At 26.9% G+C, this 21,614-nt stretch overlaps 2 protein-coding genes across 3 annotated transcripts in view; both read left to right on the top strand.

Moving 5' to 3' along the window:
- LOC142331198 (Y+L amino acid transporter 2) overlaps window positions 1–21,614 on the top strand; it is a 256,055-nt gene that overhangs the window by 190,871 nt on the left and 43,570 nt on the right. The window lies entirely within an intron of this gene.
- On the top strand, window positions 15,426–19,926 carry LOC142331190 (uncharacterized). Its single transcript, XM_075376926.1, has 2 exons — window positions 15,426–15,492; window positions 16,635–19,926. Exon 2 carries the CDS (start codon window positions 16,850–16,852, stop codon window positions 19,292–19,294), a length of 2,445 nt encoding a protein of 814 aa, XP_075233041.1. The 5' UTR covers window positions 15,426–15,492; window positions 16,635–16,849; the 3' UTR covers window positions 19,295–19,926.

Below are 21,614 nucleotides of genomic sequence, written 5' to 3'. Positions count from 1 at the left end.
GTTTAGAGCTTCATTAACAAAGCATATTTTTGATATATTTTAAAAATCGCAATTGCTACTCCATAACAAAACAATAAAGCATTATTAGAAATTGCAATGAAGAGGCTTTACAAGACTTCGATTGAAAAGGCAAAGAATTATTAGTACTGATGGTATTATTTAGAAATGCAATAATTTTCAGTGGAAAGAAACAAGATATTTGTAAGTATATGCATTAAATTGATTTCTACAGGTAAAAAATAATCTCGGGTAAAAATTGAGAACGCTGTATTCAGGATACAAAAAGTATTCAGGATAATTTTAATATTAAAATATATGATTAGATATTAGAGAAATATTGTTAGGTATTTAGAGTGATTTTGATAAAGCTGTATTTCGTTTCAGTTAGTAAATAATTCAAATAATCCTATGAAATTATGTGACTTTGTTAATTGTGGACCTCAACTTATATTATTTGTGTTAATTTCACTTCGTTCATGTTATTCATTAATTTAAACTTTAAAATTTAAGCGAATCTCAATATTAAAAAAAATTCACGTTCATTACATATAAGCCAGATCTCTTGACGTAAATAAAGCATTGTAACTAACCAGAAGATGTAAAAAAAAGTTAAATAAAACTTTAACTATAAAAAATTGATCTTTGTTTTTTTTATCTCATTTGCAGCAAAAGATGCCTCAAGAATATTCACACACCGAGGATAAACGTTTTTCACTTAGGTGGTATAAATATTTCAATGCCTACCTTTGTAACCTAGCTGTCTGTGAAGGAATGGCTTAATTGGGATAACGATCTTTTGCTATGTTTTCTTCGCGTTATGTAAGTAGAGATTATTTAATCTCGAAACTGAAACAATTTCTCACAATGCGACTTTTTGATGTCAGCTCGATGAATATTAATCGTAATGCTGGGAAAGAAACGCTTTGATTTCTTTAAACTCGTTAATAAAAATCCATATTTATTAATTTCATTATCCTTCTTGGTACACTAAGAATGTACATAAGAAATTTCACCTCTTTCTGATCACTGGTTTTAGTATTTAGTAGTAATTACCGGCTAAAGTAACAGATTAAGTTTTTTTGCAAAATTTAGGAGATTTTTAAATAATTAAGAAAGTAAAGAATTAAATGGCAACTAAGGCTTGATTTTTCTCTTTTCCGTGAAGTCGCTTCTTTTGTTAAACAAGTAGAACTTTTACAGCGATCCCTCATTGTTTCATCATGGAATATGCACTTAACCAGAGTACATATTACACGGCCTCTATGAGGTATTGGTTGCACGTTTCAGAGTTATGAGTTTTTTTTTTAATTTACGGTGGTTGCCCTTAAATATGAGCAACACGTTCCTAAACCTACTACTACTTGCGAATGCTAAAGAGTACATCACAAAACTATAAGCTGTTTTTAATTTACATATAGAAAAACTAAAAACGATAGTTTTTCTATAAAGTTTACATTACTTTAATTGTGGTTACATATTTTTTTTCAGATTTATTAAAGTAAACTATTGTGTATAAAATTTTGCCCAAAACTATTAATACTTTGTTACTCTTTTTTTTTTTAAATTATAATTTTTACATAAAATAAACTTTTGAAATAAAGAAAAAATATATATAGAAAAAAAATAGTTTCTAAATAAATAAAATAATTGTTTACGATGTTACAAAAAGATCATACACGGTTTATGAAAAAAAGAAGTCGTTTTATTTGTATAGATGAATATAAATTATGTAAATAGATAATGTTTGCAAATGGAAATTTAACAAACATTTCAGTGTTTTTAGGAAGTGTAGCAGGGATTTTTAGCTTATCTGTGTATTTTGTAACTTGGTTTCATCATCATCTAAGTATCAATACCTATATTATTTTAAATTTCAATTATTACATTTACAAACTGTCGTCACCTTCTAAAATTAAATCTCACGTTTACAATTTTCCAAATTCAATATTTTACTTTTAAAATATTTCATATTAAAGAAAATCATAAATAAACCAACAACAAAGCTAATTATCAAAAGATGACTAAATTGAACAAAGATCAGTTGAAAATATTAATTTTTTTCTACAATTTTTAAAATACGTTCGACCCATAGCTAATTTACTTCGGGGATTCTACTAAATTTATTCGTTACTATATACAATGCGTATACATGTTTTAAAACAGCTATGTAGTGAAATTTATTATTATGTCGGCAATATTTTAATTACGTAAATAGCAATTAAATTAATATTTTAAATAGATTGATAAAGTTCTAAATTATAGCATGTAAAATTAAACTTACATTATTAAACATAAAGTTACTCCTACGTAGGTTTTTTACGGTATAACACTTTCATATTTCGTTAACTAAATTTGTTAAATTCCTTAAACTTAATTGATGCAATAAATACAAAAAATAAATATACCTCTACAGTTTTCTTTTACTCTCGAAAAGTAAATATTTTTTTTTAGATTTCCCATACTTTTGATTTATCTTACCGAATTAACAGTTTACGCTAGTAGGTGGTGGTCAATTGACGGTATGCACAGAAGTATTCGATAACCAGAATCTAACAACTAAACGTTCAAAAAGAATTACAGATGACTGTAAATATCACAATTTATCTCTGAACTTATGGAAAGCAGCCCTTATATTTTTGTTTGCGTGAAATTGCAATTCTAGCGTAAATGTTTTTACATATACAACATGAACACAATACACTCGTTGATAGTTATTCTGTGACCAATACCAGTTATTTTACTACGATAAAAAAAAAAGATAAATTAGTTTTGGGAAAATTTGGATTTTATTTCTTTCATACAAACAATCCTGCTTTAAAACTGTGGACGGTAAACGCAAGTTTTATTAAATAATAAATTATATTTCATAGAAATATAAAAAAAAAAAAAAAATTGAAATAATCGGAGCGAAACGGTTTAATTATTTATTTATATGGTTGACTTATTTTACGATTACAATGCAACACACAGTATAAGACAACTGATAGCGGCAATAGTGACAGTAATATCGAGGCTAGTAGATCTTTTAAATTACTACATCATGAATTAATTTATTCTAGGTTGGTTTTTTATTCACGTCACTAAAAACTGCCCTATTGAAACAATAAATGAGAAGGCTAAATATAACTGTGTACTCTAATTTTATCTTTTAAAGAATAATATTCATTTTTTACCAAACTCACGAAGCCCTTAAAATGAAAACATTTAAGATAAGAAAAGAAGTAAAAAACTATAATTAATCTAGAGATAAAATAATCACATGAGAATCCAAAAAAGGGAAGTTTCTCAGTTTTATAGTATGAGATCAGGTTTTTTTCTCCTAGTTTTAAATGGTTAAATTTTGTCACGTATATTTATTTACTTAGCCTACTGGGGTAGTCTAGTGGTTAACTCGTCGTCTCAAATCAATTGTTTAATAGCTAATTTTCGAAATCAAAGATTCCGAGGTTCAAATCCTAGTAAAAGTTAGTCGCTTTTATTTGGAAATGAATAGCTAGACAGTGGACATCTGTGTACTTTGGTGAACCACACAACTCAGGAATTGTCGGCCTGAGTCTGTATAAGATTATATCTCATTTACATGACATCCTCATCACACTTGGCCGTGGGGGAGGGGGTTGCTTATGTTTCTTTAGTTGAACAGATTGCAACGTACACATTAGGAAAGTACGTAAAGAAATATTTATTTATTTCACATTCTTTAAAAAGGAATTTTTTTTCTCGTTTTTGATGTCTACCTTACTCCACGTTTACTGGGAATAAAAACAACAGTGATATAGGAGTAAAAATTATGTGAACATGGAAAATATGAGAATAATAATAATAAAATTTAACGCTGTTTGGTGCTTATAAAATTAATATTTTCAAATGCTAAAACTCTTTAGAATTAAGCTTAATTTGAATATTACATATTTAAGATTTAATAACAGTTGGTTTTTCAGTTGCTAGAACCAAGTATTTTGATAACGAGAATGTAATCCTCGAGTTCTGTATTGTTTACAAGCAACGCTGGCTATTTACAGAGAACGGTGAATATGTATGCATAATTATGACGTGAAATTACATAAAAGAAAGATTACAGACTGTTGTTACAAATAAGTACAATCTATCTATTTATTTATATAATTAATGTACAACAAAACCACATTTGTGTCAGTCATTTAGAAGGCATTATGCACTAGTTATGCTTTAAATCAATCCAGAATAAGAAAGCTGGAAGTAACACATTACTGAAACAGTTCTCAATCGTATTTCATTCTAACTCGGTTTTACTTTCATTATCACGAGAAATTATTAAAATATTTTATATCTTCAAACAATTTTGTTTTATTAAATTACTTTTATTTTTCAGCCTCTTTTTATATATATATATGCGTATGAAAAATATCTTTTACAATTTTTTTTTTCTTAGTTATAATTAAGTAAATATACTAATATTTCAATAATTTGGTGAAATCTAATAATAATTTGGTGAATCTATCTGTAATTTTGTTAACACGTTTTTACCTAGATACGCGGTTTATTATTACTTAATTTTGTTAGAATGTATGGATCATCATTTTATTTTGTGGCGAGTTAGATTTTTTATAATTTTGTCAGAGATTACAAACAATATGATATGTAGTACAAAATGTAAAAAACAAACATCAAATTAAACTTTATATTTATCCTTATTAAGCCTTTTTTTTAAATTAAATTTTCAGTAGCATCGACTTGTATCTTCATTCATCACTGATAAATTGAAACAAAGTGGATTGAAACTGAACTCAATATTGTTTTACTTCTGTACTCTATTGAGCTCAGTTGATTAAATATGGTTATGGCCGCCATTGACATTTACCCTTATATCGCACCCTTCAATTTGGAAATGCTATTCATTGAGGTGTTTCAGACATTGTGAAGTTTATAAGGATGCAATTTGAAGCCTCGATTAAGAATCTAAAAATGTTAAATTTTATTAATCCCTTCCAAATTCTTACATAATATTGCGTTCAAGAGTAAAAAAGAAGCCTTCTTTTTGAGTTTTGAGAGGTTTTATTTTATGACCTGTCCGAATATTACGATGGGTTAAACGTACATAAATCCTTTGCCGGTCACAATTTTTTATTGAAACGACGTACTATTTCTACCACCGGTGGAATTGATGCACTAATAAATTCAATTTAATGTTTTCAAAATTTTTTAGGAGTATTTGAAAGTTACATATGATTAAGACAATGTTTTTTGCCTAAACATTAAGGAAAAAAAAAGTGTTTTATTCACTTATATTAGATTATACGTATGTCTATAACTAACTACCTAGAACATAATTAGTAAAGATAAAAAAAGGGTAAAATAACAAAAGAATATTAGAAAAAAAAATATTAAGAAATTAAAACATTATTAATTTTTGTTCTCAAAATATTACTTTTAAACTTAAACTTTAGAATTAATAGCAAGTCTAGAGCTATAACAATGTGTGTAGGTTATCGTTGATGAATAGTAAACAATTTTTTTCTTCAATATTATTTATTTAAACCACATAATCTTTATTTGCATGATTGATCAACACCTTGAAACGATCTGTTTCATATCACTTTTTAAATACTAGAAATTATACAATATAATCATTACTCTAAGTTAAAGGGCATGATTAAACACATTCAGATTTATAATTAGATCTAAGATACGGGTACGATGCCTCAGAGGCGTAGAATAGCTCAAATATAAATCATGCAAGATAATATTGACTGAATGGTTATATTTTCAATATTTTTCACTGATTTGTCTCTCTAACCGAAAATGAAAATTTGTTTTAAATGTATATTTTGTAGATCGCAAAATATAAATTAATATACTTAAATTTGTATATTTTATCTATTAAATAATAATTTGTACTCGGTTTTTATAGGCTTTAAAAAAAGGAGGACGTTCTAAATTCGACTCGTTTATTTTATGCATATTTAGATAATAATTAATCTTTACAAATTGAAATGACCGATGATTCTTTTCTTATTTTGTAAAGAAAGTTCCTTAGGTGTTTTTATTGTATTTTTCATCAAATAACGTAAGTGAAAATTTTTTCTAATCAAATAATTACATTATTTACTCGTACATTGAATTTGAAGATTTTTTTCACTTTTTTTATCCTCATAGCTGCTTAGTTTGGATCTTATAGTGTAAAAGTGTATGTATTCTGATGTCAACGCGATCAAAATATTTCTTTCGAAAATTGAAGAAAATTACAGTAAAAAGACAATACATTTCCCCACATTTCATTTAGCATTAGTACGTACTCAGTAGTAGACTACATTTCTCTGCCTTATTTTATTTATTTTTATGAAAATGTAGGTTTTTCATTTTTTTTTCTTGCACACATTTTTTTCTTACATGTAATTACTTCTTTTTGTAGGCTTATCCATATATTATATAAAAATAAAAATTTTTTATTTCCGATATACGTTAAATTATATATCTCAATTTTTGTAGTAAGCTCACAATACACTTAACTCAAAATGGTTCAAAATAAAGCAAAACTAAAACTACCAAACGAGTTGATAGAGATAAAGTAATAGAAAAGTTAACAAATAATTTTTAGATTATTGAATATGTATATTTTCAGATCGATTTACTATTGTTTTTATTAAAAATGTTAAATTCAAACACAATTGGACATTCGCATTAAATGTATAAGGTTTAATCTGTTTGAAATTATACACGAAATATTTATTTTATAATGAAAAACTACTTGCTAGAATACAGAAACCTCATTTTATCTTTAAAGAACCAATTATTGAATTACTTTAGTTACTGGAGAAATAAAAAAGTTTAACGATTCGAATCCATGTGTTGTCGAGCCCTGTAAAGGTAACAAGTGATTTTCCGATATTGTTCTATATTATTATTTCAATTTTCATATATCAAGAAGGAACTTTACGTAATCAATCAATTTTAAATGAATAACATACATGATCCATTCATTACAAAAGAATATTATTCGATTTCAAATTTCAACCGAAACAAATTTTAGTATATCGGTCTCCAGTAAATTAAAACCACCTTCCTGCATCATTTAAATCCAGCCAAAATAAAAATAAGAAATTTTTCGTTTCTAAGAACAGCAAATAGTTTGGTGAGTTATTCGGCAAGAAACGACTCTTTAAATAGAATCAGAATAGACTCCATATTAGCTTTAATTTTACAACCTCACATTTGTCTATAATAACACGTAGCTGATCTTAGAAATGCGTTAAAAATACTGAGCTCATTTGAAAAATTAATCTTGTTACTATGAAAAATATTGTTAAAATAATTAATTTTAAACTTCGCCTTTACTTCTCTTTCTCTTAATTTTCTCATAAGGGTTCTTCAAAAGGCATTCTTGTGATCAAGCATAATACAATAAATATATTTGTAGTTACTCCCGGTTCCCAATATACTCAATTTATTTGTAATTTCAACCGGTTCCCTTCCGAATTACCATTTTTCATGTTAAATCGCTTTCCTACCTGTACAAAAAAAAAATACTATATTTTATTTAATAAGTTTTCTTTCTAATTCCCTTTAACTACAGTATATTTTAAACTAATTTATTATATTTTTCAATGTAAGCTTATCAGAGGGCAATAATACGATGTCATCTGCTTACGCCTACAATTTAAAATGTACGTCATTTATAATTACTTTCCCGTTTTAATGTTATATAGATTATTTATAAACAAAAATTAGAAGATCGGATTTAATAAACTCCCTTACTTGAGGATCATCAGACTTTCAAAATAGTCAGAAAGACTGAAAATCTCAAACGTCATCAGATATCTCAGAAAACATTTTTTGTAAAATATCGTTACAAATTTTTCATCACAAACCAAGCACAAAAAGCTTATAATAGAGAACACATCTAATCACTCGGTCAAAAGCGACATATGATCTACCAAGAAAAACAAAACCCTTTTAAAATTTTAAGCTTAATTTGATGTTTACTATTTTTTAATGTGAATATATAATCGACTGACGAATACCCCTTCCTGAATCCCGCTTGTCAATCTTTTAACAATTTTTAATCGTCTACTCACAGCCTAAGATTATTCAGTAATTTGGTTGTGAATATCTTTCCATCGTATTTAGAAAATATATCCCGCTGTAGCTTGTTACATCCATCAAATTAACCTTTTTAAAAATTGAAAGTATTATAGATATTTTAAATTACATGTAATAGTTTTCTGGTTTGGTAAATATTATTATTAGCACATAAAAATTTCTTTAAAAAGAAAACTTCATTTTGATTTTTATAAAACTCAAGGCATCCTGCCTTTTTTTTGGAGCTCAATTGTCTTTTGGATCATCTAACTTTTTTTTAATTTCTTCATTGAAAAACTGGTATGTAGTTTCTTAATCACATTAGGTTTAAGCTTAATACATTCTATCGTGCGTGAGTGTAAGATTAAGTAAATTTAAAATACAAGCCTAATCTGCCATAGAGATATTATTAACTAGAAATCTATTTTTTTTAAACCTTCCTATTTGGTTCTAAAATGCAAATTTTCATTGCATTTCTCAGCTTTTCCCTTTTTCAGAGAATCTATCACTCATCTATTTCAGTACATCTTTTTCTAATTTTTACGTAACTGCTTGTTACTACTCAAATATTGTGACTATTTCTTCAGAGTTTTCCTAAATAATTTCAGAAACATTAATTCTTTGCTCAGATCCTGAGGCAATTGTATTCAAATGATTCATATTTAAAATATTTGTCTAGATTACTGCTACCAATTTTATTGCAAATCTTGTTGAAGATTCATACATTACATTGATCTCTGTGAGGTTTATCATATCATGCTTAAATAACTCCTTGCTCTTTCCTGGCCATTTCATTTTTTTGTAACCGTGGTAATATTTTCAATCTCTTACTTCGGTAGTATACTTTTAAAGCCGATTATCAGGGAAGAATCAGAAAATAATGCATTGCAAATTTCAAATTTAAATATATACACTAGTAGTTGAGTTGTAATCACACAATAATCAATAGCAGATTCTCTCTAACTATCCAAAAGGGAAAATTCACCAAATGAGTCAGTTGATTTACCATTCAATTCAAACAAACTGAATTCATCAAAGAAAGCTAATAAAACATTGCCCTTAGCGATAAACCTAAACATTAATATGATATAATATTAGCGGTAAACCTGTTCTTAAAGATTACAAAATGAAACAGAGCATACTTCATCAGATAACTTAATTTTACTTTAAATTTTTTCCCCATCAGTGATCCTTCCATTAAAGCGACCTACAATGATAAATCAAAACTGCAGTTCTTGAGAAATAGGATGAGATCATTATCCCACCTTTATTTTTCAATTAGATAATTTTATAACATCAGTATTTGGTAAATTATTGAAACTATTAGATTTTTTCTTTATTTGAATACCATATATCCTACTACCACTTGCCCTGCTGTACAGACAATCTTCTAACAGTCAGAATCATTTTATATTGTAATCATGAAATACTTCCTTGAATTTTATTTATATCTTGTTAAATATATATAAAAAAAAAAAAAAAAAAAACAGCTTCAAACAGCAAAAAGAAGTCTTCGTTAAAAAGACGAATACGAAAAGTCATTGCAAAAATGTAACACATATAAATATATAAATCTTATGTGCAACATAAAATGTTAATATTACTATAATAATAAAATTGTATTTATTATTACTTCTTTATGATTATGGATAAAAATGATAATCAGGATATGCAGTAGATACTTCAAAATAAATTAAGTAAATTAACTACCAGTGAGGGAATATGTGTTCAAAATAAAAAAAAATAAATATTCGATTTTATAAAAGCAAGGGTTAAAGAAAGAAGTAAAAAACTGGCAAAGGTAATAGAAACTTGTCAGTAAAATAATCCAATCTTTTATGTCATTGAAGAGAGGACAAAGGAAAATAACATTACAGCGAGAATTAAAATGACTGTTCTATGTTGTTATAATTTGAATTTAGTCTCAAAAGAAAATGAAATAAATTATGTCAGAAGATTAGGAAGGATGTCAAATATTAATCAGCAACCTGTGCTTGCATTGTTGTGTAATACTAAAAAGGCAATGGCACTCAGAAATGCGAAGAAACTGAAAGATACTATAATCTTTATTCAACAAGATTACGATGATGAAAAGTCTCCAGCATAATGCATTATTACAAAAAAACAATAATTTAAAGTGAAGAAGGAAAATGAAGTAAACTAAAAAGACATGGATGGATTTATAAAAGGAAACTTTTATGGTTTGAAGCTGTAAGAATGTATAGTTATAGTGCAGCTGGTACTACATCCACTGAAGTTGGTTATTAAATCTAAAAAGAGAAAAGAAAAAGTTTTCTTGTTCAGAAAAATTCTTCTTTTCGTGATATGTGTTCTTCTGATGCTTTATCTAGTTTTCTTGTAGAGATATTCAAAAATATTGGATAAAAATTAACACTACCTCACTATTTGATATCAGTGTTATGGTACTAAACACATTCCTGGTGTAAATAACAAATTACTTAGTTTGATTTGTAAATAATTTAAAAATGACTTCAAAGATACTTTCGACAAGTACAAAATGTACGATTTCAACTCCTTTTTCAATTTTATTTTTTGAAATTGGCCCCAAATTAAGAGTTAGTAGTTGTTTTTAATTAGGTGCTTTTTAAAAATCATAATTCAAAGAAAATTTGAAGTTAAATTGTTATATATTTCTACAAATCTTAAATATGCCCAGTATGCACAGTAAGAAATGTTATGTAGCCAGGAACTAGTTATGAAGATTATAACTGCTAAGACTATTTATTGGTAGTAAAAGAGTTAATCTTAAAAAAAAATTAATAGTAAAGATAACTTACGTTAATATTTATGTCATTATATTAATTAAATTAATACATTTTTTATTAGTATTAATTATATTGCATTTGTGCTAAATTATTGTTAATTATATTATAATGAATATTTTTAAATTACCTTAGCTCTTTTAATGATATAGTAAATTTAATTTATATATATATATATACACACACACACACACACACACACACACACACACACACATAACATAAATTTTTATGTTTCTTAAACATGAATTTCATGTATTATTTATTTATCTTCTTTTTTAATACTTAGCAAAAATGTTGCTTGCTTCTACTGACAAAGTTAATGCTCAGCAATTATGCTGAAACTTATTTTTCAATTTTACTGTAATTTTTATCTTGGTATTTTTTTTTTGTTTCTCTGGTAGGAATGATAAGAATGTTCTTGCAAGAATAATTTTAATCATAAAGAATATATTTAGATAATTTTGTAATAAATCAGTTAAACAGAAATAATTTTTTTCTAGAAGCCTATTTTTTAGTAATTAACATCATATTACTACTATAAGGTAATTCTCAATTTTTCAGACTGTATACTTACATACTATTACATAACACAACCTTTTATCACTGTATTTAATAATACATTATGGGAAGAGTAATTTTAATTTTAATAAGTTAGTGGCATGTAGTAAAGGGATTGGCAGTAGGAATTATTTTTCCAAAACACACTTTTAGCAGTTTTCTTATTTCATTTATTATTTTTTTTCAATAACAATAATGTAAGGTAAAATCAAGAAAATATATCATTTATTTTCTTTGGTTCTTTATCTCTCTTCCATGAACCTGATAGACTTATGTAAGAATAATGTTCATGTATTAGAGCTGTATGTTGCTCTAGAAGATCTGGAAGGTTGTTCTGTGTATAGCAACTGATATTTGTAGTTTAGAGAAAAAAAGCCGCTGGGGTTGCTCTCTTTAAAGAGGAAGATAAATTCTTCCTCTTAGCCTTATAAGAGCTATAAATGTGATATTACAAGTCACTTCTAAAATATGTCATTCCAGTTAAAAATAATTTTTGTGCAGTTCTGAGCAAATTTTCTTATTACAAATTTAATTTCAGCCATCCCATATGCAGTAGAAATAATTCAATGACTGACTTTTTGTTATCTTTTCTTTCCCTTTGCTCTGTTCAAATAAATACCCAGTCAGTCCATAATCTTTAAAGTTGGTAATGCTATCTGAATACGCCAAATAATATTGCTAACATAGGTACTGCAGCTAAAGAAACAGCAACGTTCCAACTTGCAGCATCATACCAATCTTCATCAAATTTTCACTTAAACAATTTCATATACACTACTACAACAGCATATCTAAATTTCAGTGAAATTGATCAAATAATTTTGAGATATTTGAGACACAAAATTTTATTCATAGACCTATATATATATATATATATATATATATATAAGGAAACCTCATTTTAACTGAATGGTATTTTTATATACCTCATACCTCAAAACGTAAAGAAAATTCATTTTCACTCCAATCCCATCATATGATCAAAAGTAATACTGTAATTTTCTTCAAAACGTTTGTAAAAAGCTATAATAGAAGAAGAATAATTTCATATACTTTAAGTAACTTCCTTTTCTTGAACTGCTTTAAATATATACATTTTTTGGAAGAAATTTATCAAATCAAAACTTATTGTTAAGTTGCAGTGGACGACAATTTTCTTTTGCTAATATATCATTAAAGATGCATAATATAATTTCACTGCATAGAAAAAACAGAAAAGGAAATAAAATCTTTTTTCAGAATAGGACTTAACTTATTTCTATATTTTTTAAATTGAGGCTCCTGACATATTTTGATATAGAAAATTCCTTCATCTTTGAATAAAATTGTTGCTGAACATTCAAGTAGTTCTCCTTAGCATACATTTATCCTTCCCTTCAATCTTACCTCAATGAAACTTATTTCTTACAGGTCATAGTGATAGTAATGTGGTTAACTACATTAGTCTACTTCTTTATACTTTGATGTAGTGTAAGTCATGAAAGTGATGCTTGTTTCTAAATTATTATATTTAAAAAGGAAAAAAAACAATAGTGAATCTGCATTTATTTATGTGTAAAATTCTTTAAGCAGTTTTTATTTTACTTAATTAGTTTTGTAAATATCTTTACTTGCATCAGTTAAAAGAAGTAATGGAGGTAAACAGTTTTAGTATTGTTTTTCCATATTTTTTCTTCAGTTTCATTAAAATTTTTTTCAAATACGATTTTTAAGCAGAGTATTTTAAATGAAACCACTGGTGTTTTTTTATGATTGTAATCATTGATGTTACTTCTAATAAGATCAAAGATTATTTTGAAAAAATTCTAATTTTCTTGCAAATGCTTGTTTTATTTTTATTAAAGTTTGTGTACAATTAACCATGTTCTAAAAAAAAAATATTTTGTACATGACACTTATTACAATATAAAATGTTTTAATCTTTCCACTTCTTAAGTTACTCTTAGAGTTTTATTAAAGCAAATGTTTAATCTTATATATTTGATGAAGTCTATGGAATGCAGCCTGTAATACATTAAATTAAAATATTATTTCAGTATTGGTTGGTATTAATCTAATATAACTTAAATAACTTCAATAGCTATATTAAATTTATTGTTTTCGTTACAAAAAAAAAACCAAACCATAATTATATCAGCAAAGTACAGTTTTTTTTTTCACCTCTTGAAGAATTGTTGTTGATGAAAGGATGTCTTTTATAAATTTTCTTACACTTCTTTTCAAGTTTTTTGGGCAAAAATGTAAATGATAAATTATAATATCTGATATTATTTATCTGCTTCTGTATAATTCATTTATTTATTTTTTTTATTGGAGCAATCCAGTTTACCAGCTCTAAGTAATTTTTCATTGAAACATAACTACATAAAATAATAAAAGATATACAATATTTGAGTTTATATTACCCTCATATGTACTACAAATAGTTCCAAATTATACAGCACTACAAGCTTTATCATTCATATAAATGATATACATTATTACATTATATAATTTATTATTATTATAGAGTGTGTATACATTAGGAATCCTATATATATATATATATATGTGTGTGTGTGTGTGTGTGTGTATATATATCTTTCTGGAATAAAATTTACTTAATTACATGAATCAGTTGAACAAATGAGTACAGTGGAACCTACCTTATTCAGACAATTGATGAGTGAAAGTTTTTGTCTGGATAAGGGGAGTGTCCATATATGAGAGGGTCACTTGGACGGATATTGATGATTTGAGCATTATTTCATTTAAAATAGCTTTGTGCGTCAAGTGGTTATGGCTCAAAATTTAACTTATGGTCTAAATAGAAACAGTTTAATTCAAATTGAACTCTACCTTCTAACTTATATCATCAAAACAAAAAAATAGAATTACAAATTCATAATTAAAACACAAATAATTTTCTTTCAATTTGCAAATTTGTTTATAATTTAACACACACACACACACGCGCGCGCGTGATTAATACTTTTAGAGAAAGGCCTCATTGCCCAATCTTATACCTGAAATTCTTATTAATAGACCCACCCAATTTTCATAGAAGAACCCTCTTTTCCAAATTACCTTCTCACTGGAACCTGCAGCTCCTGCTCATCATTGAAAATTAGTTAGTTAAAAATAGATTTCATTAGCACTTAGATATAATTTTAATGTCATGAAATAAACAGTAGATAATAGAAACTATTTCATTTTACAATTGATGATAAATACAAGCCATATATAACAAATGCTTTTCGAGGAGTAACAAAATCACTGCGATATTTTTTACAACCTCTGTCATAGAGAACATCTAACAAATTTTGAAATTGATTTATTTTTTTAAGCTTTGAAATTGTTATACAACAAATAATAAATGGCAGTGATCAACTGTAATAGACAAAATTAAAAATACAGATACCCTGATAGGATTGATAGTACCCTACTGGCACTGGTTGTAAAAGTTGGTATTGGTGTCATTAAGACATGTTATAATGTCAGTGAAATGTCGTATATGAAACCCTATTTAGTATACTTATTGTATTATAAAGATAAGTGGTGTATAATTATGATTGTATATTATTTCAGTAATTTTATTCATATTGTTAGACAATTGTGTCAATTTCAGAGAAATGCTTGAATTATGCAGTATCCAGGCAAGAGATTTCTAGACACTGAATCAAAATATATGCTAAAAAGTATAAAATTTTTTTATTCCATAAAACTAGTCTATACATGAGAATTACCCATAAGAGAGAAGTATTTACAAAGGTAGGTTTCATTATACTTAAAAATATACCAGAGTAATAAATACTCAAAAACCTTTCTTTTTGTTTTTGAAGATTTTTAGTTGGTTTTCAGTAAATGTGTATTACAAATACTATTTAAACTACCTTTGACATTCTAATTAAACTATAGTTTTTATTAACGTTATAATAACTTTATTTAAATTATGCAATTTGTTATGTCAATCATGACAAATAAGGCATAGAACATATTGTTCACTATTTTCACTCTTAAGAGATGGTAGATAAATTCTAAAGCCTTTATTTTTGCCAAGGTTGCAGGTAAATAGAATGCTGTCATACTGTCAATCATCTTATTTGAAATAGTAAGTGATTATTATTGTTCTTTAAGATTATTATATTATTGTACTCTACAGATTTGTGATTGGCAATAAAAAGAAACCAAACAAGAAACTAATACTCATTAAAATAAAGTAGGAGATAAAATTGTTTTAAAATTATATTATTTTACATTCTTCTACTCTTCTGTATATTTATGGTATGTTTTGATATGGATGTTTTAATTTAATCTTTCCCCATATAAAAAAATATAAGAAAAAAAATTGTTATGAGTGAAATTGATTTCTATCAGCATTATTCTCTAAAAATGTCAGTAGCATGCAGTGAAATGTCAGCTGTTTCTCTTAAACTGATGTTCTATAAATAGTTCACCGCTTATTAAATCTGGCAATAGACATTAATTAACATTGTATTGTTTCTTCACACCCTTCAATTATTACCAGCAAGCTATTCCTTAACAAATTCCAGGTTGTAATGGAATGATGCAATTTACTGACTATCCAAGTCCACTAATAATATTTGTTTTGTGCCCAAACAATAATTGTTAAAATATCCACATTTTTGTACTTTCATCCATGTATTTTTAAACTTGGATCTTGTATCATAATGAATAAAAATTTCTTTCCGAACAATAAAATTTGATGTGAAAGCTGAGCTTTTAGCTCTATTCACACCTGCAAAAAAAATATTAATATAAAAGTTAGATTTAACTTACCCTGAACTTTTATTTACTTTTTGAAACAGATGGCTAAGGCTACACAAAAGACACAGGTTATGTTTATACGCAAAAATTATAGTGGTGAAAGTTAACAAAATAAATGTAACCTCAAAATGGTATCTTCAAAATAAATTTATGTACTGTAATTTGCATAATTATAACAAAAAATGTAACACAATGTCTTAAATCACTCACATTGCTTTATTCTTTTATCCAATTATTTGGTATATTAGTCACAAGAAAGTTACAACTAATTTTTTAGTAAAAAAGTAAAAAAATACAGAAAAAATTACTTAAATTTTTATGTACATGAATAAGAAATAACTATTGTAATTTTCTGGCAGACCAAAAAATTTGTTTATTTTAAAATTAATTATTCTTTTATTATTATTATTATTATTTAAGTTATATTTTCTTTATAGTTTATTATTACATTTAATGACTTCTCAGGTAGTAAATGGGAGCAACAATTGTGTAATTTATTCAGAACTCAGTGATTATAATAATATTTTCACTCCTGAAGAAATACTTACAGTGAATAAAAGTTTAGGTAAACATTAATTCAACCTATTGTAATGGCACAGTGTTTTAATGTTCAATTTAAGAGACTCCTGTTATAAACAGACTATGGGATTAAAAACATACAGACAATAATTGGATTAAAAATGTACTGCTTCAATCAACAAATAACTCATTGCGCTTTAATTTGCTTAATGCTAACACCAGCAGTGATTTGCGAGAAACTTGAAAACAAGGATAATAGTAGATCAAAAAGGACTGTTGGACTTCTTTTGCAATCTCTTGCTAGCTTTTTAAATGTTCAAGATGTTGAGGGTACAACACCAGTCACCTTTACAACCTCAGCTCCAGGATATCGAAGAAAGAGTCCACCACCTAAGGTCCAAAAGTGGCCTCCATTAGATCTTGAAATAACACCATGGGTTCTCTCAGCTGTACCAACCACTGTTGCAACACCACCAACTTCTCCAAATCCAGCAACATCAATACATCCAACGACTGAGGAGCCTGGTGTACATGCACAAGTCATAATAATTCCTTTAACTGAGCCAGAAAATCATCTAAATCCTCAGGTTGGAATTAAAAAAGAGCCTGATGTTTACTTGCGACCTGAAGGTGTTAATAGACGCCCAATTAAATATAGTACAGGAACTAAATATCAGAACCCTCAATTACATTACCAGCCTGCACTACCATATTACCAGAGTTCACTACCTCATCAACAGACTGAAGTTTATTTCTGGCAACGATTAGTTCCAGATGTACGTACTGCAAAACAAATCCACTATTTCAACCAGCAGCAACCACACCCCCAACAATATCAACAGATGCCACAGCAACAGCACCAGCAACGACAACAACAACAACAAAAATCACACCAACAAAAACAAGATTCTAAAATTCAGCAAAATAATAACAATACAATAACAGAAAGTTCTCATAAACAACTTCAGTTGCAACAGAAGGAAGCCGAAGCTTTATTTAGGCTTGGATATTTATATGGCCAAACAATTAAAGATGAACTCTCTAATTTAGCAGGAAATGATTTTAATAGGGAGAATCAAGATAAATATCGTTCCTTCATTGAATTAGAACCAGATTTAAGGTATACTCATCATTTGCCTTCGAAGAACAATGAATTATCACAATTGTATTTACTGGAGAGAAGCAGAAGACTGAAGAATTTAAAAAATATAATGAAATTACCTGGAAATAAAAGAAAAATGAAATATGATGTCAAAAGTAATGATGAGTCTGAAAAAACAGATGTAGAAATAGTGAAAAGTGTTGAACCTTTGTATTTTAATGTTGATTTTGAAGAAAAACCAAAGGAAGAAAAAGAATCTGTGCAATATAAAAGTGAAACCAATGAAAAAGTAGATGACTCACCAGCATTTGAAATGGTAAAAAGTTATGAAATAACAAATTCTGAAATATCAAATGATAATAAGGATTTTGAATTTCATATGGATCCGGAAGAAAGTCCTGAAAAAAATACTCCTTTAATATATGAACAAAAATTTAAAGATGTATACCAAAATAAAAGTGGAATAAAGCATAGAAATAATTCATTGAAGAACAAAAAAATCACTTTTATTCCTCCATCAGAAAGAGAAAAATATGACCAAAAGAAAAGCGTTATTGGAGATCAAATTAATAGAATAAATAATTATTTTACTTCTGACAAAATTTACCCACAAGTGTATGAAGGTAAACAATCTACTGAATATAGTAAAGAAAGACTTACTGATAATATTTCAAATGATTATAAATATGAGACTCCAAAACAAGAAATTAATTATGAAAATTTTAATAATGGCTCTCCTGAAATACAAGATCAATTTAAAAAATTAAGTTATGAGTTTCCAAGACAGTCCCCTAATCGAGGAAAAATAAAATATCATTATAATGGAGGATTAAGTAATGATCAAAGTTACAATGAATTTTCATCAAAAGATCAATCTTTGAAATCACCATTGTCAGATTACACAGCTGATGATGATTTTGAAAGAAAAGAAAATCTTGACTCAAACTCACATCAGTTTGCAGCCAACTCAAAAAAATTAAATGATGGTTATAAATATTTTACTGATGATAATGCTCATACACATTACTATAAAGAATATTCAGACCAAAATACACCAAATTCTGAAAAGAAACTGAGTGAAGATGTAAACAACAACTACAATTTTCCATTGCACTACCCTGAAGCTCAGTTGCATATATTTATTCCTGATGAAGAGAGTTTACAAAGCCCTGAAAAACAAGAGAAATCTGAAACCCCACAATATCAGTACAGCTCTCCCACATATTATCAAGATTATACGTATCAGGTTCAAGGTGAATCTCAAGGAGGCATGGATATTGTAAATAAGGGTCCTGGAGTTAGTATTCCAAGGCTTCCAGATAGTATACATGAGCAAATTGCTGAACATAATGGTGTTCGTAGAAATCTTGTCCCTCCACCCTCTTTTGACCAAGAAACTGATACAAGTGAACATAATGTAAAATGCCTTCCTCAACCTTTTACAAAGCTTAGATATTCTTGTAAAACATTACTATCTTTAAAACAAAATCAAAGCCTGAGGTAATTTAGTAAAAAATAAAATAGAAAATGGGGATGAAATCTCTTTCTTTTACCAACAAAAATCAATGGGAAAATATGAAATGAATGCATGAAAAATAGTAATTTAGAGTTTATTAAAAAAGTAAATTAGTTTTGAAGCTATATATAAACATGGCTTGTATTTGTAAAAATGTTTACTTTTTATTTGACTGTTAAAAAAATATTTTGTTAATTTCATTACCAAAAAATCTTAACAGTTAAGAAAGTAATGTTATTATTACTTTCTACTTTGTTGAACACAAAAAAATGAATAATTTAAAAAGAGTTATTAGCAACTTTAAATTGAGAAATTATTTTCTATTTGAAAGATAGTTTTACAATGGAATTGTAATTTTTAAATTACATTATAAAACAAAATTGCACTAATAAATCTTTTGGGGGATTTCATTAGCTTTATTTTTCTTTTCATTAAATGAGTAACAAGAACTCAAATATACACAAAAATCATTGTATAACTTTCTTAAAGTTGCAAAGTTTAGATTATTACACATTACAGTAGTTACACCAAGCAGAATTATAAATAACAAAATTTGTTCACATTTAAAAACAAATATTATAAATAAGAAACAAATTCCTTCAAGTGTTAGTGTAAGAATTGTGCCAATTTAAAATTCTGTTTGTAATTTATAATAAATATAGAAAATTTTGTAATCATTATAATTTATTTTGTAGAAATAAAAAATAAATTATTAAAAAGTAATTTTGTGATTGTTATTTTTCTGCTGCCTTTTATCCTTCAACAGTAGATTAATTTTTCACTGCAATGAATTAATAAAAATTTGTCAATATGCATCAAATTGTTCTGATTTTAGGTTTTGAATGTAATTTACTTTATATAAATTTCTGTCTAAACATATAATCTTCCTAATCAAAAGCTTAGTAAGAGATCTATTTTAAATTTAATTTTTTAAAGTATTTTGGGTAAAAGATATTTCTGAAACTGCACACTAGCTCCAGCATGTCTATGAAATACTCTATCTTTCCTTTAAAAGTGATAAATTTGATATCACCAGTTAAAAATGAATTTAAAAACTGATTATTGTGGTAAAGAGATACCTGAGATTTGTTCTATCTTTTAATGTCTAATATATAAAAAGACATATAACATATAAGATCATGATACAATCTTCACATTACCTGAGAAAATAATCAGTATTAAACATCACCTAAGGAAGTAAAGAGTATTTCCTTAAAACCTAAAAATTGCAGTTACAAATAGCTACTTACAACAATATACTACTGTCGAAAATACTAGAACGTAGCTTGAAGATCATACACAACTCATTATTTTCTGAAAAGAAAAAAAATAGTTTTAACCAATAAATGTTTATACAATTTAATTTTTTTAATAAGAAAGTTTTATCATAACATTGAATCTAACGTTAAAATATGAAATAAAAATGCACACAGATGTACATTGAATGCACATTGAAAGACAAAAAAATGTAGGACTCTAACAGTGAATAGCTGTGTACTGTGATGGCTGGGGTTCAGTTAACTACACATCTCAGGAATGGTCAGCCTGAATGTGTACAAAGCTACACCTCATTTACATGTCATACATATCATCCTCATTTCATTGGGCCATACAGTTTATGGTCAAAAGTTGACAATATTGCAGTGTACACATTAAGAATAGAAAATCAAAATGTAAGATCGAGTTAATATTAATAGTTAGAAGTTAATATTAAACTTGTAGCAGAAAACGAAATCTGATTTTAACACAGCCATCTAAACTTATTTTATTCAGTTAGTATTATTATGCCAGCATAAAGTTCTTTTGTATCTGTACCATGAAGAAAAGCTGAGTACAATGAAGAAAAGCCTTAATTAAATACTATACTTGGAGATTATTAAAGATACTATCTAGCTGAAGATAAAGATAGAAAACCGACTAACTGGGTAGAACCATAATTTGACTTCTCCTAAACACCAGAGTATAGACACCATAAGCACGGTCTGCTTTCATTCAGACTGTGTTACTTCATGCTACTGAAATATATGATAAACGGTAAATATTAAAATAAATAATCCGCAATAAAAATGTATTTAATAAAAAAATGGCAAATAAAATATTTACGTCTGGAAAATGTAGGAAAAGTAATAAAAAATTATAAATTTCTTTGAATGAGTTTATTCTACTTGAAAATAAATTCATGATATAGTTGATTTACAATATTAAATGCTCAGGTGCCAAATTTCATTAGATTATTATTTTTATTGTATACTATTAATAAAAATTACTCAACACTAATATCATAAATATTAATTATTTTTAATAGCTT

Source organism: Lycorma delicatula, chromosome 1 (genome assembly GCF_047948215.1).
Source record: "Lycorma delicatula isolate Av1 chromosome 1, ASM4794821v1, whole genome shotgun sequence".
NCBI classification, from domain to species: Eukaryota; Metazoa; Arthropoda; class Insecta; order Hemiptera; family Fulgoridae; genus Lycorma; species Lycorma delicatula.
Note: the sequence above shows the minus strand (reverse complement) of the source record. Positions and strands in the feature narration are given on the sequence as shown.